This window comes from Cetorhinus maximus, chromosome 10, assembly GCF_964194155.1.
Source record: "Cetorhinus maximus chromosome 10, sCetMax3.hap1.1, whole genome shotgun sequence".
Taxonomy (NCBI): domain Eukaryota; kingdom Metazoa; phylum Chordata; class Chondrichthyes; order Lamniformes; family Cetorhinidae; genus Cetorhinus; species Cetorhinus maximus.
In genome coordinates, this window is record NC_135888.1 from 24182150 (window position 1) to 24199144 (window position 16995).

The window sequence follows — 16995 nt, forward strand, 5'->3', positions numbered from 1 at the left end:
TTAAACATTCACTCTCTCCACCATCGATGTGCAGTGGCAGCAGTGTACATCATCTACAAGATGCACTGCAGCAACTCAACAAGACTGCTTTGACGGTACCTTCCAAACTCGCAACCTCTAGCAGCAGATGCATAGGAACACCACCCCCTGGAAGTTCCCCATTAAATCACATGCCATCATGACTTTGAAATATATCGACCGTTCCTTCACTGTCCTTGGGTCAAAATCCTGGAACTCTGACAGCATGGTGGGTGTACCTACACAACAAAGACTGCAGCGGTTCAAAGCAGTGACTCTCAACCACCTTCTCAAAGGCTATTAGGGATGAACAAAAAATGCTGGTCTTGTCAGTGATGCCCACATCCCAAGAATAAGTAAAAAAAACTAACAAAATGCAGACCGGGCAAAAGGTTGAAAGTGTTCCAGAACGCAAAATATTTTATTTCCTTTCAACAATTTACAGTGTGCATCCTTAACACAAGAAAATAAACTTCTCAGGTAAGAGAAGAGGTCTCTGAATCTGAAATACTCTGCAATCTACACAAGGTAGGGTACTAAACTACAGGAGATAGGGGGTGCAGGATACAGTTAAAGACAACTGACACTGGGGGAAGAATCACATTACATGAGAACCTTGAGATCAGCAGTTTCATTCTGTACAAAATTATCCCCAAATTACACTGCATCGCCGTGGCAGTTTGGAACATTGCAGTATGACAGGCAATTGGACACAGCACCTTTAGAATACTGTTTAACTCATGAGACACATGGAGGGGCTGATCCTGAGGGGACCAAAGCTCCTCACAGCTTGTCTGGGCATTCTCTCCTCTTCCTCCCATGTCCCATCGGATCTTCTCCCAGAATAAGAGAAAGATAGCATCGATATTGCACATGTTAATATTTATTCACACAATCCTCCAGATATTTTAAAGTATTAATGTACAACAGGTGGGTCTGGCTATACAATACTCTCTTACAGCAGCCTTTTATATATATTACCTAAATACAAATCATTAGGGACAATCCTTCTAATATTTTTCTCCCTTGCCTCAATCCGCCCCCCCCCCCCCCCCCCCCCCACCCCACCCCCGCACCAGCAATGCTCTTCCCACCCAAATGCACTTTGCTCGTTTATAACTGAACAGTTTCAGCAATCAAATAATGATTTGGTGCTGGGCGTCTTTCTGGGCATGCCAGGATCTGGTTTACGCCCATTCTATTGCGCAATAGATGCTCTGACATTTACAGTCACTTTCAGAGGGTGTGTGTATTTTTTATATCATGTTGCATTGTAAGTTCAGTCATGTAGCTACAGCTCCCGTTAAGCTTGGTTTTATTATTTAACTGGCTAAGCCTGGAATAAAGAATTACATTTCACACATCTTCAGTTTTTAGTCCCTCGGCCCTTCTCAAAGGGTTTTGCAATGCAGTAATTACCGCATTTCTGGAGGTCCCTTCAAGGGAAAGAACTATTTTCAAAAACACACCGCTCCAGTTTAATCACCTGTAACTGCAAATTTCACAGCAGGTCATCTGCACTGTCCCCATTAAGGGTTACAATTCCATTCATTTCAGAGTTCATTCTAAGTCTCTTCACTTCAACGTTGGATACTTCCTTTGTACAAATCGTCCAGGTCGAGGGGCTGTAGTTCCGGCCGAGGGCTATAAAGCAGAGGTCACATCACAATTAGTAAATGAGAGGGGAGAAGTCAGGCACAACACCGTCCCCATCCAGGACAGGTACAGCATGGGGTTAGATACAAAATAAAGTTCCCTCTGCACTGTCCCCATCAAACACTCCCAGGATAGGTACAGCACGGGGTTTGATACAGAGTAAAGCTCCCTCTACACTGTCCCCATCAAACACTCCCAGGGCAGGTACATCACAGGGTTAGATACAGCATAAAGCTCCCTCTACACTGTCAAATATTCAGTGGATTATTTTGCAGCATCTCCAACACACAATTGTAGAGGGGATTGACATTCACCACAGGTTTAAGCAGAATATCATGAAACAGAACTTTTTTTAAAAATTAAAAACAACTAAGTACTTACTTGGGTGAACTGGGCGGGGTTGTAAAACTGAACGGCTCCAGATGCAGGGCCATCATGCACAGGCTGAGGGGCAACCTGGAAAACAGACATTTAACAAATCAGCCTCAATAATATATCACAAGACATACAAGGAAAGAAAACCTTTGCATTTATATAGCACTTTTCATGAATTCAGGATGTCCCAAAGCACTTCACTGCCAAAGAGGTACTTTCAAAGTGCTGCTGTAATCTTCAGAATGTCCTTGATTCAGTCTCAACTGCAACAGAAACAGACACTGTCATGAGCAGCACACTTGCCTTTGAACGTCATGGGTTCAAGTCTTGATTCCAGAGACTTCAGCACCAAATCCAGACCGACATTCCCAGTGCAGCATTGCGAGAGAGTTGTACTGTCAGGGCTGCTGTCTTTTGGATGCAACATTAAAATGTGGCCCGTCTGCCTTCTCTGGTCGACTTCCTTGGTTCCACAGTTGCTATTTCCAAGGGAAGCAGGGGAGTTCTCCCCAGTGTCCTGGCCAAAGTTTATCCCTCAACCAATATCACTAAAACAGGCCATTAATATTTTGTCGTTTATGGGATCTTACTGTGCATAAATTGGTTGCCACATTTACTAAATTACAACGGTGACTACATTTCAAAAGCACTTCATTGGCTGTTAAGTGCTTTAGGATATCTTGAGGTTATGAAAGGCGCTATAGCAATGCAAGTTTTTTATTTTAGGGAAAGACAAAATTACGGGATCAGCGAAGTTATATTTTCCCTGATGACCCAGCTGGTTTAGTTCACAAGCAGTTCAGGATATACAGACCACGCAAGGTCTCCATTCACTTCCAGGACGGTTAGCTGGTCACAGTGTGTCCTGGTGCCTCAATCAATCCTAGTGCCCCAGGTTTGGAGAAGGATGATCCATGAGCCAGGAGCCCTGCTCCTGATCAACTTCCCACTGAGTAGATGGGATGCATGGAATGGCAGCAAAGACAGGATTGTGCTCAAGCTTCAATAGCCGAACAACCCTCTGTGATCTAGGCTGGCACAATAAAGAGTAGTCATTGCGGTGAGTCTGAAGCCAACTTGTACCTCTGCAGCCCCAGCCCCACTGAAAGTAGCCAACTTCAGCACAGGAGGGGAAACAGCGAGAGAAAAATGAGAGAAAAGACCAGTTTTAAACCTAAATAAGAATTTTGTTTTAAAGACAGTCGATTGAAAAGGTAACAGAGGAGATGGGACAGCAAGAACATCGCAAAAGTCAGAGAAGCTGGCTACTTGGTGGGAAGAATCAGTCACTTTTTTTCAAACAATAAACCTGACAATGTTTAGCATTGATATTGTTTACCTCTCCAAACTGCAAACTGTCTGGCTCAGGCGGTGATGAATCAGCATTTGGTACCGGGTTAAAGATCTACAAAAGGAGAAGCAACATGTTAAGTACTTGGTATAAGTTTAGTTTCTATCTCATGAGCTCCTTCCTCTTTCCGTGCCAGGTTTCATTCTCCTATTGCTGGGAGAGGGCAGAATGATCCTGGTCTCCACCTTAGTGAGTGTGCAGAGTTGGGCCAGTGAGAGATTTGCCCACAATGCTGCCACTGCTCAACAGCCTGCCATTCCTAGTTGTTTGGGTCTGCAGTGTCACAGCCACCAGTGTGTGCCTGGCTCCTGTGAAAGCTGCACCCCGACGAGACTAAGTACCAGAAATGGAGAGGGGATAGGAGAACGAAAAGCATACATAAGGGATAAGGAACTCTCAGACAGCGAATATCAGTCCCAAGGTTGAGGCTGGATTGTAAATTGGGGTTCGTTTATCTAGAAAAGAGGCCTGAGATGTGACCTAGTAGAGGCTTATAACATTTTGAAAGGGTTTGACAGGGTAGAGCAAGGGTCTGCAGTCTGTGGTTGTTGGAGGTCAATCATCTCAGTTCCGGGAGTTCCTCAGGGTAGTGTCCAACCATCTCCAGTTGCTTCAATGACCTTCCTTCTATCATAAGGTCAGAAGTGGGGATGTTCACTGATGATTGCACAATGTTCAGCACCATTCACAACTCCTCAGATACTGAAGCAGTCCATGTCCAAATGCAGCAAGACCTGGAAAATACATGCTTGGGCTGACAAGTGGCAAGTAACATTCACGCCACACAAGTGCCTGGCAATGACCATCTCCAACAAGAGAGAATCTAACCATCAGCCCCTGACATTCAATGGCATTACCATCTCTAAATCCCCCACTATCAACATCCTGGGGGTTGTCATTGACCAGAAACTGAACTGGACTAGCCATATAAATATTGTGGCTACAAGAGCAGGTCAGAGGCTACGAATCCTGCGGCGAGTAACTCACCTCCCAACTCCCCAAAGCCTGTCCACCATCTACAAGGCACAAGTCAGGAGTGTGATGGAATACTCCCCACTTGCCTGGATGAGTGCAGCTCCAACAACACTCAAGAAGCTTGGTACCATCCAGGACAAAGCAGCCCACTTGATTGGCACCCCATCCACAAACATTCACCCCCTCCACCAGCGATGAACAGTGGCAGTATGTACTATCTACAAGATGCAGAACTCACTAAGGTTCCTTCATCAGCACCTTCCAAACCCACAAGCACTACCATCTTGAAAGACAAGGGCAGCAGATAGATGGGAACACCACCACCTGGAAGTTCCCCTCCAAGCCACTCACCATCCTGACTTGGAAATATATCACCGTTCCATCACTGTCGCTGGGTCAAAATCCTGGAACTCCCTCCCTAACAGCACAGTGGGTGTACCTATACCACATGGACTGCAGCGGTTCAAGAAGGCAGCTCACCACCACCTTCTGAAGGGCAATTAGGGATGGGCAATAAATGCTGGTCTAGTTAGCGATGCCCACATCCCATAAACAAATTTAAAAAGTGAAGGACTCAGGTGTGGCTCCCAACCTTGGTTGATTTAACTAATTTTCATGGTATTTAAATAGTTTGTTTTTTTAAACTTCTATTAACATTATACTCGTGGAAAAGTTTCAATTAACAGCTTTTTTGTAAGAACGTTCAAAATGTTGTTGAAATGTGTCTTAGTCATGTTTTTCAATATTACTGGCATGAGTTACAGCAATGTGGCTCTTAAGATATTATGTTTTGACTAAATTTTAAAAATGAATCTTGTTATTAAGATTGCCAACCTCTACAGTATACATGGGGATGATGTTTCCACTTGTTGGGAAAGGCCAAAAATAGGATCCATAAATATGATAGTCCATAATAAATCCAATCGGGATTACAGGAAAAAAACATCTTTACTCAGAGCATGTGTAACTCACTACCACAGGGAGTGGTCAAGGAGAATAGCACAGATACATTTAAGGGTATAAACACAAGGGAGAAAAGAATAGAGGGATTTGCTGAAAAGATGTGACGCTGAGGGGTTGGAAGGGTATTGTATGAAGCACACATGCTAGCATAAGACCAGGTGGGCTGAGTGGTCTGTTTCTGTGCTGTACTCACTATATAAACGAGACAATGCAGATTGGTACCTGGGGCTGTGCACTTCCTTCAAGGTTTGTCTGTTCCACGGGTTGCGAGCTCTCTGCTGGGCTTCCTTCAGGAGGCTGAGATCCCTCACCTATCAACACAATAAACACAAGTATTTTGTATCTGTTTGCACAGTAAAGGACACAGAGAAACATCCCAGGAATAGAAAATCAAGAGGCAAAAAGGAGGGAGGAGCTTAAAAACTATCATTACAAGAGAAAAAGATCTAGAAAACTAAAGGGACTAAAGGCTGACAAGTCGCCTGGACCTGATGGCCTGCATCACAGGATCTAAAAGGAAGTGGCTGCAGAGATAGTGGATGCAATCTTCCAAAATTCCCTAAATTCTGGAAAGGTTTCAGCAAATTGAAAACCACAGACGTAACATCACCTTTCAAGAAAAGTTGCGGAGCTGGGGGTGGGAGATAGAAAGCAGGAAACTATAGACCAGTTAGCCTAACTCTGTCATTGGGAAAATGCTGGAATCCATTATTAAGGAGGTATTAATCCATTATTAAGCAGGACATTTACAAAATCATCATAAAACCATGTTGACTCTGCCTGATTGTGTGAAAAGAAAATTGTATTTGACAAATTTAGAGTTCTTTGTGGATCTAATAAGCAGGCTGGATAAAGGGGAACCAGTGGATGTGGTGTGTTTGGATTCCCAAAAGCCATTTGATAAGGTGCCACATAGAAGGTAACTGCACAGGGGAAGGGCTCAAGGAGTTGGAGGTGATATATTAGCTTGGATAGAGGATTGGCTAACTAACAGGAAACAGTCAGGATAAATGAGTCAATTTCAGGTTGGCAAACTAACCGGTGAAATGCCACAGGGGTCAGTGCTGGGACCTCAACTATTTAAAATCTATATTAATGATTTGTATGAAGGGACAGATTATATTGTTGCCAAATTTGCTAACGATACAAAGATAGGTAGGAAAGCAAGTTGTGAGGAGGATACAAAGAGTCTGCAAAGGGATGTAGATAGGATAACTGAGTGGGTAAAATTGGACAATGGGAGTATAAAGTGGGAAGACATGAGGTTGTCCACTTTGGCAGGAAGAATAGAAAAGTAAAATATTATTTAAATGGAGAGACTGCAGAATGCTGCGGTACAGAGGGATCTGAGCATACATGAATCACAAAAAATTAGCATGCAGGTAATTAGGAAGGCAAATGAAATATTGGAAGGGGACGCAGTATAAAAGTAGGGAAGTCTTGTTACAGCTGTACAGAGCATTGGTGAGACCACAACTGGAGTACTATGTATAATTCGGGTCTCCTTCAGAACAGATAAACTTGCATTGGAAGCAGTTCAGAGAAGGTTCACTAGGCTGATTCCTGCAATGAAGGGATCATCTGAAGAGGAATGTTGAGCAGGTTGGGCCTATACCCATTGGACTTCAGAAGAATGAGAGGTGATCTTACTGATCCTGAGTGGGGCTTGACAGGTTGGATGCTGAGAGGATGTTTCCCCTTGTGAGGGAATCCAGAACTAGGGAACATAGTCTAAAAATAAGGGGACCCCCATTTAAGACAGACTTGGAGGAGGAATTTCTTCTCTCAGAGGGTCATTAGTCTTTGGAATTCTCCAACCCAGAGAGCAGTGGAGGCCTGATTATTGAATATATTCACCGCTGAGTTAGACAGATTTTTGATCTGCAAGGGAGTCAAGGGTTATGGTGACGTGGGAAAGTGAAGCTGAGGCCACAATCTGATCAACCATGATCTTGTTGAATAGTGAAGCAGACTCGATGGGCTGAATGGCCTACTCCTGCTCCTATTTTCATATGAAATTAGTGTTTCATCTCTCTCTCTGACTGGCAGCATGATTCCCAGAGTCTGAAGGGCTGACCAAGACCCAAGGTAGTACTGGTCCCAACTGAACACCAGTCTGGCTCAGTTGACAGCACTGTCACCACTGAATCAGAAAGTGGCAGCATCGAGTCCCACGTGCCATGATTTGAGCCCTTTATCAGGATGGATACCATTGCAGAGGACTTTCCTGTCCTTCACCCACTAAACCTCCTCCTCCACTGCCCCCCAACCCCTCTTATCTTCCCCCTCATTTTCCAACCATGTGGGTCATCGCTCAGCGGGTTGTAATCTCACCTCGGAGTCAGAAGGTCATGAGTTCAAGTCCCACTCCATGGTTTGAACACAATCTAGGCAACACACTGCCAGCGCATGACTGAGGGAGTGCTGCACAGTCAGAGGTGATATCTTGCAAAAAAGATGTTAAACTGAAGACTCATCCACCTTCACACGTGGAATTAAAAGATCTCGCGGTGCTACCCAAAGGGTAGGGGAGCTCTCCCCAGTATCCTGGCCATTATTATCACTCAAACCACATAAATTAAAAACAGGTTATCCAGTCATGATCACATTGTTGTTTGTGGGAGTTTGCCGTGTACAAATTGGCTGCCATATTTCCTACAATACAACAGCGACTACACTTTTTAAAAAAAGTGCTTTGGGATCTCCTGGGGTCATGAAAGACACGATAGAAATGCAAGTCTGTCTTTATCAGGGGCCTCACCACCTCTGGAAGCATGAGAATCCTGGGGGAAAGATGCGAAGAAGGAATGTGTTACAATACTGACACTGTGACGAGCGTACAACCAACTGTGGCAGCAACCCACCATACCTGGCATCGGCACAAAGAGGTTGGTGGGGATAGGCATCGGTGCCAGGGGTGCGAATAGGTCCACAGGGGGTAGCAGAACCCCACCAGGCCGCGTTCCACTGGGATTCAGGACATCCACATACCGGGCCTTCGTACCTATATGGGGGCGGGGGAGAGAAAGAATGCAAATCAGTTAAACAGGATTCAGAAGAAGGTATTTTTCCGACAAGGACAGATTCAAGGCACTCTGTAAAGTAGAAACTGGAGGAGCTTAGAGATTTAGGGGTCCAAGTACAGAAATTACTAACAGCTATTGGGCAGGTACATAAAACAAATATAAATTTTAAAAATGTTGGAGAAACTCAGGTGGTCAGGCAGCAGCCGTGGAGAGAAACAGAGTTAACGGTATTGATGATAGGTCACTCAACTTGAAGCGTTAACTTTGTTTCTCTCTCCACAGATGCTGCCAAGCCAGAGTTTTCTCAGCACTTTTTGTTTTTCTTTCAGTTTTCCAGCATCCATAGTATTTTGCCTTTGACAAAAATTAAGCTAGATTATCTCAAAGGCTGGAATACAAAGCGAGGAAACGATGCTTCAATTGTACAAATTCTAGCTTTTTTTAATCTATTCACGGGATGTGGGCGTCGCTGGCTGGGTCAGCATTTATTGCCCATCCCTAATTGCCCTTGAGAAGGTGGTGGTGAGCTGCCTTCTTGAACTGCTGCAGTCCCTGTGGTGTAGGTACACCCACAGTGCTGATGGGGAGTTAGTTCCAGGATTTTGACCTAACGACAGTGAAGGAACGGAGATATATTTCCAAGTCAGGATGGTAAGTGGCTTGGAGGGGAACTTCCAGGCGGTGATGTTCCCATCTATCCGCTGCCCTTGTCCTTCCAGATGGTAGCGGTCATGGGTTTATAAGGTGCTGTCTAAGGAGTTCCTGCAGTGCATCTTGCTGCCACTGTGCACTGGTGGTGGAGGAAGTGAACATTTGTGGAAGGGGTACCAATCAAGCAGGCTGCTTTGTCCTGGATGGTGTCAGGCTTCTTGAGTGTTGTTGGAGCTGCACTCATCCACCAGGCAAGTGGAGAGTATCCCATCACACTCTTGACTTGTGCCTTGTAGATGGTGGACAGGCTTTGGGGAGTCAAAAGGTGAGTTACTCATCGCACAATTCTTAGTTTCTGACCTGCTCTTGTAGCCACAGTATTTAAATGGCTGGTCCAGTTCAGTTTCTGGTCAATGACAACCCCCAGGATGTTGATAGTGAGGGATTGAGCGATGGTAATGCCATTGAATGTTAAGGAACGATGGTTCGATTCTCTCTTGTTGGAGATGGTCATTGCCTGGCACTCATGTGGCACGAATGTTACTTGCCACTTGTCAGCCCACGCCTGGACATTGTCCAGGTCTTGCTGCATTTGGACATGGGCTGCTTCAGTGTCCGAGGAGTGACGAATGGTGCTGAGCATTGTGCAATCATCAGCGAACACCCCCACTTCTGACCTTATGTTGGAAGGAAGGTCCTCGACGAAGTAACTAAAGATGGTTGGGCCTAGGACACTACCCTGGGAACTCCTGCAGTGAAGACCTGGAGCTGAGATGATTGACCTCCAACAACCACAACCATCTTCCTTTGTGATAGTTATGACTCCAACCAGCAGAGTTTTCTCCTCTGATTCCCATTAACTCTAGTTTTGCTAGGGCTCCTTGATGCCACGCTCGATCAAATGCTGCCTTGATGTCAAGGGTAGTCACTCTCTCCTCACCTCTGGAGTTCAGCTCTTTTGTCCATGTTTGAACCAAGGCTGTAATGAGGTCAGGAGCTGAGTGGCCCTGGTGGGGTCCAAACTGAGTGTCAGTGAGCAGGTTATTGCTAAGCAAATACCGCTTGATAGATAGCGTTGCTGATAACCCTTTTCATCACTTATCTGATAACGGAGAGTAGACTGATGGGGCGGTAATTGGCCGGGTTGGTTTGTCTTGCTTTTTGTGTACAGGACATACCTGAGCAATTTTCCACATTGCTGGGTAGATGCCTGTGTGGTAGCTGTACTGGAACAGCTTGGCCAAGGGTGCAGCAAGTTCTGGAGCACAAGTCTTCAGTACTACTGCGGAATGTTGTCAGGGCCCATAGCTTTGACCCCATCTGCAAAAACGATGTTGAGTTCAAGGCACCACACCTCAGAACAGGGTCTTGGACAGGATGCAGAGCAGATTCACCAGAATGATACTCGGGGGCAAGGGGGGAAGTTAAATTATAAGGACAGGTTGCACAGACTTATATTCCTTTCAGTATGGAAGATTAAGGGGTGATCTAATTGACATGTTTAAGATGATTAAAGGATTTGATGGCATAGAAAGAGAGAAACAATTGCCTTGGGGTGCGGGTGTCCAGGAATAAGAGAGCAAAACCTTAAAATTAGGGCCAGTCTGCTGAGGGGTGATGTCAGGAAGCACTTCTTCACAAAAAGGGGAGTGGAAATCTGGAACTCTACCCCCTCAAAAAGTTGGTGAGGCTGGGGGTCAACTGAAAATTTCAAAAATGAGAATGATAGATTTTTGTAAGGTAAGAGGATTAAAGGTTCTGATGAAAGGTGAGAGGATGGAGCTAAAGGTACAGATCAGTAATGATTTCATAGTACGGCAGAACAGGCTGGAGGAGCAGAATGGCCTCCTCCTTTTGCCATCTTCCTATATGTACACAAATATTTTAAAAAGCAGTGACTATAGTTTGTCCAATATTGGGCTCATCCGCTTGAGGGATGTCAACAGGACAGAAATTCTTCCCTCTCAGGTGAACTTAAAAGATCCCATAGTACAATTTTTAGGAACAGAGAGGTTCTCCCCATTGTCTTCGCCAATATTTAATCCTCAACCAACATCACCAAAATCAGATTGTCTAATCATTTATCACATTACTGTTTGTGGGATCTTGCTGTGTGCAAATTGGCTGCCGTTATAAGGGTGGCTAGAGCTTGGAAATATTTCATTGGTCGTAAAGTGCTTTGTGACATAACAAGGTGGGGAAAAAACGCTTTAATAATGGTGGAGAGAGAGAACGCGTGCACGAGACACACACAGCAAGGTTTCGAGAGAGACACATTGAGCTGAAACCTCACCTGGTTTCATGGAGAACCTGTTCCTGGGTGGAGGGCCACCCCCGGGTACAGGTGAGGTAGTGGAACTTGAGGCAGTGGTAGAGGCAGTCACTGGGAAGCTCGGCGGCGGAGGAAGAGGCTTGCTCTGCAATGACACAAGCGATGTTACTCCAACATCCAGCAGCAGGCCGCTTGCTCAGTTCAGTTCCAATTTAGGTCAGGAATTCCCTCCTTCCCATACCAGGCCGTACCTTAAGCCTCAACAAATCCCTTTTCCCACATCCCCAGACCCTTCCCAACCTCCACCCAACCTCAGGGAAGTTCTAGACCCTGAATGGGCCATGTGTGTCTGCTCTTGCCATTCCCCACATGGTGAGCTGCTGCCTACAGTCGAGTTGCCGTGATCCATCGGCAGGCCCAAGACAGAGATTCCTGTCTCACCATAGTATAATTCCTCTGCTCCCCTCACACTCCCTCCCTCCCAACCCCACTCCAGCTCATGTCATGCTCCCTCACCCCTGTCACACTACCCCCCTCACACCCTTCCTCAGTTCCTGTTATCCTCCCTCCCATCCCCCAGCTCCTATGTACTCCCCCCCCCCCCCCCCCCCACCAACCACCCCTCCACCCCACTCCTGTGTGTCTCACACACAAACTCTCCTTTTGGTTCCATCTTTCTCTGGTTATACTCCATAATGGTGGGTTACCTTGGGGTAGCCCAATCATTTGATAAGTTTTACCGGTCTACCCAGACAGCGAGTGCCAGCAGGATATGGCAGGGGGGAGATCACAGCCTGATCCCCATCCTGTCCTCAACTGTTGCCGACACTATCCAGCAGTAGTGATCAGGCACCGAGCCGAATTGCTCTTGCTATAGCCCAGAGACACTGAGCCCAAATGCAGCATGACCGTCTGCACGCTGTTGAAAATAAAAACGTGGTTCTCAGTAAAAGTGACCACAAAGCTGATGGATTGTCATAAAAACCCAACTGGGTCACTAATGTCCTATAGGTCCCAGTCTGGGACTATATGTGACTCCAGACCCACACCAGAGTGGTTTACTCTGAATTGTCCTTTGAGATGGTCAGGTTGTACCAAACCTGTTACCAGTGGGTCAAGGTGGCAACTCAAAGCATCACCTTTGCAGGGCAGCCAGGGATGGCTAATAAATAATGGCCCTGTCAGCGACACCCACATCCCGAGAATGAATAATAAAAATAATCGGCAGGAAGCTGGAGAATGTCTGGACTCGATGCTTACCTCCTCCTCGGGTTCGTTCAGGTTCACCCATCGCTGCTTCTTCTCATCCCACACAATCTATGCGTAAATCAGAAGGCAAAGAATTCAGAACAACCCGATCCCCAAGGGCACAGACTCTCTGAGGTACGGGGTGTCTGATTGCCCTTGGGCACCTCACCCAAAACTACACTTCAGGGCCAGGAAATTAAAACCCGCTTCCAATCCTACCCTCATCAACACTGGAGCCATTTGTGCCTCAGGGTCAGAAGGTGGAGGGTTGAAACCCTCCGCTGCAGACATTCCTGGCAAGTAGAGACTGGAATTCTGGCTCTGAATAAAGCGGGACTCTTGCATCCAATAGGCATGAGCAGCTATGCCCTCAATTTTATTGGTCCCCACAACCCATATAACTTATGCAAATGACAGAATTAGCACCCATCCACCCAACATCCCCACTATAGGTTGGGATAAAGATGGTTACAGCCACAGAAGCAGCAGCCACATCTCAGCCAGTTCACAGTCCATGAATCCTAACTTCACACTGTCTGATTGCACCATGTGCAAGGGAAGAAAATGAAGATAGAAAAGCGACTCCAGCCTGTGTCATGTATAATGGCAGTCAGGTGCTTCACTGGTGACAGATCAGCTGTGATCTCATTCAATGGCAGAACAGACTCAAGATGTTAAATAGCCTACTCTAGTTCCTCTGCCGGGTGCGAGGGGCTACTCGAGATTGAAGATCGAAAGCTGCAAGCAAAGTTGTGGGCTCTTCCGTTCAGAACTGATATGGAAAGTAGATAGCCCACGTTAGACTGCAGATCGCTGCAGGAGTTTATTGCTGTAATTTACGTGAAACTTAATAAACCTGTTCCGACTCTCTCGTTGTTGAGATAAGGTGGTTCCGGGCACGTGTCAGATTACAGTGTCAAAATTGTAGAACACCATACCTAACACCAAGGCATGAAGACAGCCCAGCAGCACCTCAGGGCAATAAATGGCTGCCATAAAATAACTTTAAAAGGGGAGAGGATGCCAAAGATTCAGGGAAATAACTGTTCACACAGTGCCAGCAAATGGGTTCAGTTGCACCAGATATTAACAAGAGTGAGCTAACACTCGGCACCTCCTCACTTGGAGAGGCAGCGTTTCACTGTGCATGTAACTGATCTCTGTAGATGTGTCCTGTGACTGGCATGAGCAGTGCCCACCACCCCGCTCTCCCTTCCCAGGTCACTCACCGATTTATTTTTGTCGTCTGGTAAATGGGCTTCAGTCTTCCTGCTGGGCCGTAACCAGCTCAGCCAGCCACCCTGAGAAACAAAAAAAAAATACATTAGTGGCTTTGCCATGTTGGAGAGAGATATAGGGGTGGGGGAGGCAGGTGGGGTAATATCCTGATTCCATACCCAGGGGACAGACTAATCCATGCTGTACCTGCCCTGGGAGTGTTTGGTGGGGAGAGTGTAGAGGGAGCTTTACTCTGTATCTAACCCTGTGCTGTACCTATCCTGGGAGTCCTACAAGGGATATGCTGCATTCCCTGCCTGAACATCCTGCTAACATATGATCAGAAAGCCTCCTGGTGTGGCAGCTCCTCCATGCGGCTTCTGCAGCACCTCATTGCTGAATGAACGCAGCACTGATGAAAGCGGCCAGGGGAGCATGGACACTTCAGCAACACCAAGCTCACTTCAACCTCTTCCCCCTACCCAGCAACCCCACGAGTAGGAGCGCTTGGTACTTCAGATCAGTAGATAATATTACCTCCAAACACCCATCCTGACTTGGAACATATCACCCTGTTCCTATGGTGTTGCTGGGTCTTAGCGACTTGCAGCACAGGTGATGGTCCTTAGGCCCATTGCGCTCTGCCAGCTCTTTGAAAGTACTATCCAATTAATCTCAATTATCTAATTTGTTTTCAAAGTTACGATGGAATCTGCTTTCACAGCCCTTTCAGGCAGTTCGTCCCAGATCAGCATAAGTAAAACAGTTAAAAAAAAAACTTCTCATCTCCCCACCCAGTTCCTTTACCAATTCACTTTGATCTGTGTCCCTCTGGTTACTGACCCTTCTGACACTGGCAACAGTTTCCCCTTATTTGCTCTATCAAAACCCCTCATAATCTTGAGCACCTCTATCCAATCTTCTCTCTAGAGTCAATACCCTGCGCTTCACCAACTACAAGGACAGGAGCCAAGTGTCACAGCTGTAGGGTAATAATGGGCAATAAATGCCACTGCTGCCTTTGCCCCAGGAAGCAGTATCAAAGGGATGCAGCCACCCTGTGCACCCCCGGAATCCGCTGGTTTCTTCACCTTTGTCTTTTTGTTCTCGGGTTCCTTTCGCCTGGGTTCCTTTATTGTCTCCGGGGCTGTGTTGGCAATGGTGTCTGGCTGAGGTGGAAGTAATGGCTGGTTAGCTGCTGAGGGATGCCTTTCGCGACCCATGCTGTGGGTAGATGACTCAGAGGTGGTTCGTGAGCGTCTCCCATAGGGCTGAAACAAGACAATTCTCCATGAAAACATCGCAGGCGCACAGAAGCCGAGCTCTTGGCAGCAATCCCACTGATGGAAAACCCATCTTGCCCTCCAATTAAACATCAGCAATCCACTCCATTATTTGACATAAACCAGGAGACCCACTGATTGGAATACATCTCAAAAGGTTTAAAGCTCTCCTCTCTCTGTGGGCTGCAAGGGGAAGAGAAATGCTTGTACTGATCTGTCTCAACACAGCATCAAAGCATTCCACTGTGCTTCATAACAGTGAGCTGCTTTCCCAAGCCCATCCTCCCCGCCCCCCAACCCTCAGCCAAATTGAGCTCTGGGAGATCAATTGAAAATTTCAAGACTGGGATTGACAGATTTTTGTTGGGTAAGGGTTACAGAACCAACTAAAAGATAAAATGGGAGTTAAAATACAGATCAGCCAAGGTCGAACTGAATGGTAGAACAGGCTCAAGAGGCTGAATGGCCTCCTCCTGTTTCTATGAAATGCAGGCAAACCACCACCCAATACCTGCAACATCCCACAAGTAACATGGTAATGAGCAGCTTCACTTTTGATGATATTAGTTAAGAGAAATGTTAGGGAAAGACGACTTTGGACCTATAGTTCCCAAAGCTGCCCAGCATGGTGGGGATGGGGGGGATTGGGGGAGGGGGATGGGGGGGCGACAGGGAGTCCCTCATCTCGTGTCAGAGTTTACAACAGACCCAAGGAGATGGGTTGGTCAACAATTCCATTAATGTTGTATCATGTGACTACCATGAACGGTAGATGATGAACTTGATTGACCTTTTTTCTGCCCAGCGATTCCTGTGTTCCTCCAGGAGAACTCCCCGTTCCTGCCAACTCAAACATTGCCAGAGGGTGGGGGCAATATTTAACACCTGCCTCAACAGTGACACAGGGTCTGAAAGGGTGTGAACTTGTATTGCCTTACCAAAATGCTGATCATTCAGCAGTAACAAAAACTTAGGGAAGTCACTGGGATGGCTGGTGGGAGCAATGGAATTGGCACAGCACAGTAATGAGCGTCAGAGGACACTGCTTAGAGGCCACAATCAGAAGTGAAAGGAGGATAGGTTCTGCTGTCCAGTACCAACCTCCCTCACACTTCAAGAAAAGTTTTTTACTTTTCTCCCACCCACCCCCTTCGTTAAGTGCTTGATCTTTCACAGAGAGGGAGGATTAGGGAATGTTCACAGCACTTGGTATACAGCACATGATTCAGTTATCCACCCAAGGAGAGAGGGAAGTGATAGAGATAGTCCTGCAGCAATTCCAAACTAATCCCACCTGCCCAGCTTTCTCCCCATAGCCCCAGATAAAATAGAGGAGCGTACACCTACATATGCTTTGACCTGCTCTAATCTGGAGCAGTGTGCAGAAGCTCATACCTAACCATTAATGGAGTGAGATCAGGGCAGTCACCAGGGAGAGCCCCAGGCGTCACTGTACTCCCGCACCCGATCCCTTCCCCCAATCACTGCAGACAAAGTGAGAACACTAGTGGGACGCACAACACGCCCTGTGATCCTATGCCCATGCAAAGACTGTTAGCAAGTGTACTCGGGATCAAAACTACAAGTGTTAATGATTGAATGGCACTGAGCAAGAGAGGGTGGGATGGGGAAAGAGAGGAGAGGGAGAGAAAGCACTGACCACCACCACCAAATGAGTACCAGTTAAGAATGGGAAGGAAAGCACCAGGACCCTAACACAAAGGCATCAGGTATTGCGTACCATGTGCAAAGACGACTGAGACGTTGACCTCGATCTTCTTCCAGGGGCCTGGTTCAGACACAAACGTTCAGCCGTGTTAACCTTATGCTGCTGCACAAACAGTTAAGCAGGCTCACCTTCATATTCAGTCAGTGTGGTATACGCTACTCAGCCCAGGCACAAGCCCAGCACAAATTGCCAGCATCCCAAATGTCAATTCTTTTGCACGGTTGAAATAA

At 46.4% G+C, this 16995-nt stretch overlaps 1 protein-coding gene across 2 annotated transcripts in view; it reads right to left on the reverse strand.

Moving 5' to 3' along the window:
- Positions 1 to 411: 411 nt before the first annotated feature.
- Positions 412 to 16995, reverse strand: part of sec16a (SEC16 homolog A, endoplasmic reticulum export factor) — a 56914-nt gene continuing 40330 nt past the window's right edge. The window contains exons 21-30 of one of the 2 annotated variants that reach the window (XM_078550198.1): positions 16778 to 16825; positions 14845 to 15024; positions 13765 to 13836; positions 12548 to 12604; positions 11309 to 11432; positions 8208 to 8342; positions 5561 to 5649; positions 3389 to 3454; positions 2056 to 2130; positions 412 to 1662 (exon numbers count right to left, since the gene is read on the reverse strand). In XM_078550198.1, coding sequence (XP_078406324.1) covers positions 1594 to 1662; positions 2056 to 2130; positions 3389 to 3454; positions 5561 to 5649; positions 8208 to 8342; positions 11309 to 11432; positions 12548 to 12604; positions 13765 to 13836; positions 14845 to 15024; positions 16778 to 16825 — 915 coding nt within the window. In that variant the 3' untranslated portion in view covers positions 412 to 1593. The remainder of the gene's footprint in view (positions 1663 to 2055; positions 2131 to 3388; positions 3455 to 5560; positions 5650 to 8207; positions 8343 to 11308; positions 11433 to 12547; positions 12605 to 13764; positions 13837 to 14844; positions 15025 to 16777; positions 16826 to 16995) is intronic. The other variant, XM_078550200.1, reaches the window with a different exon arrangement.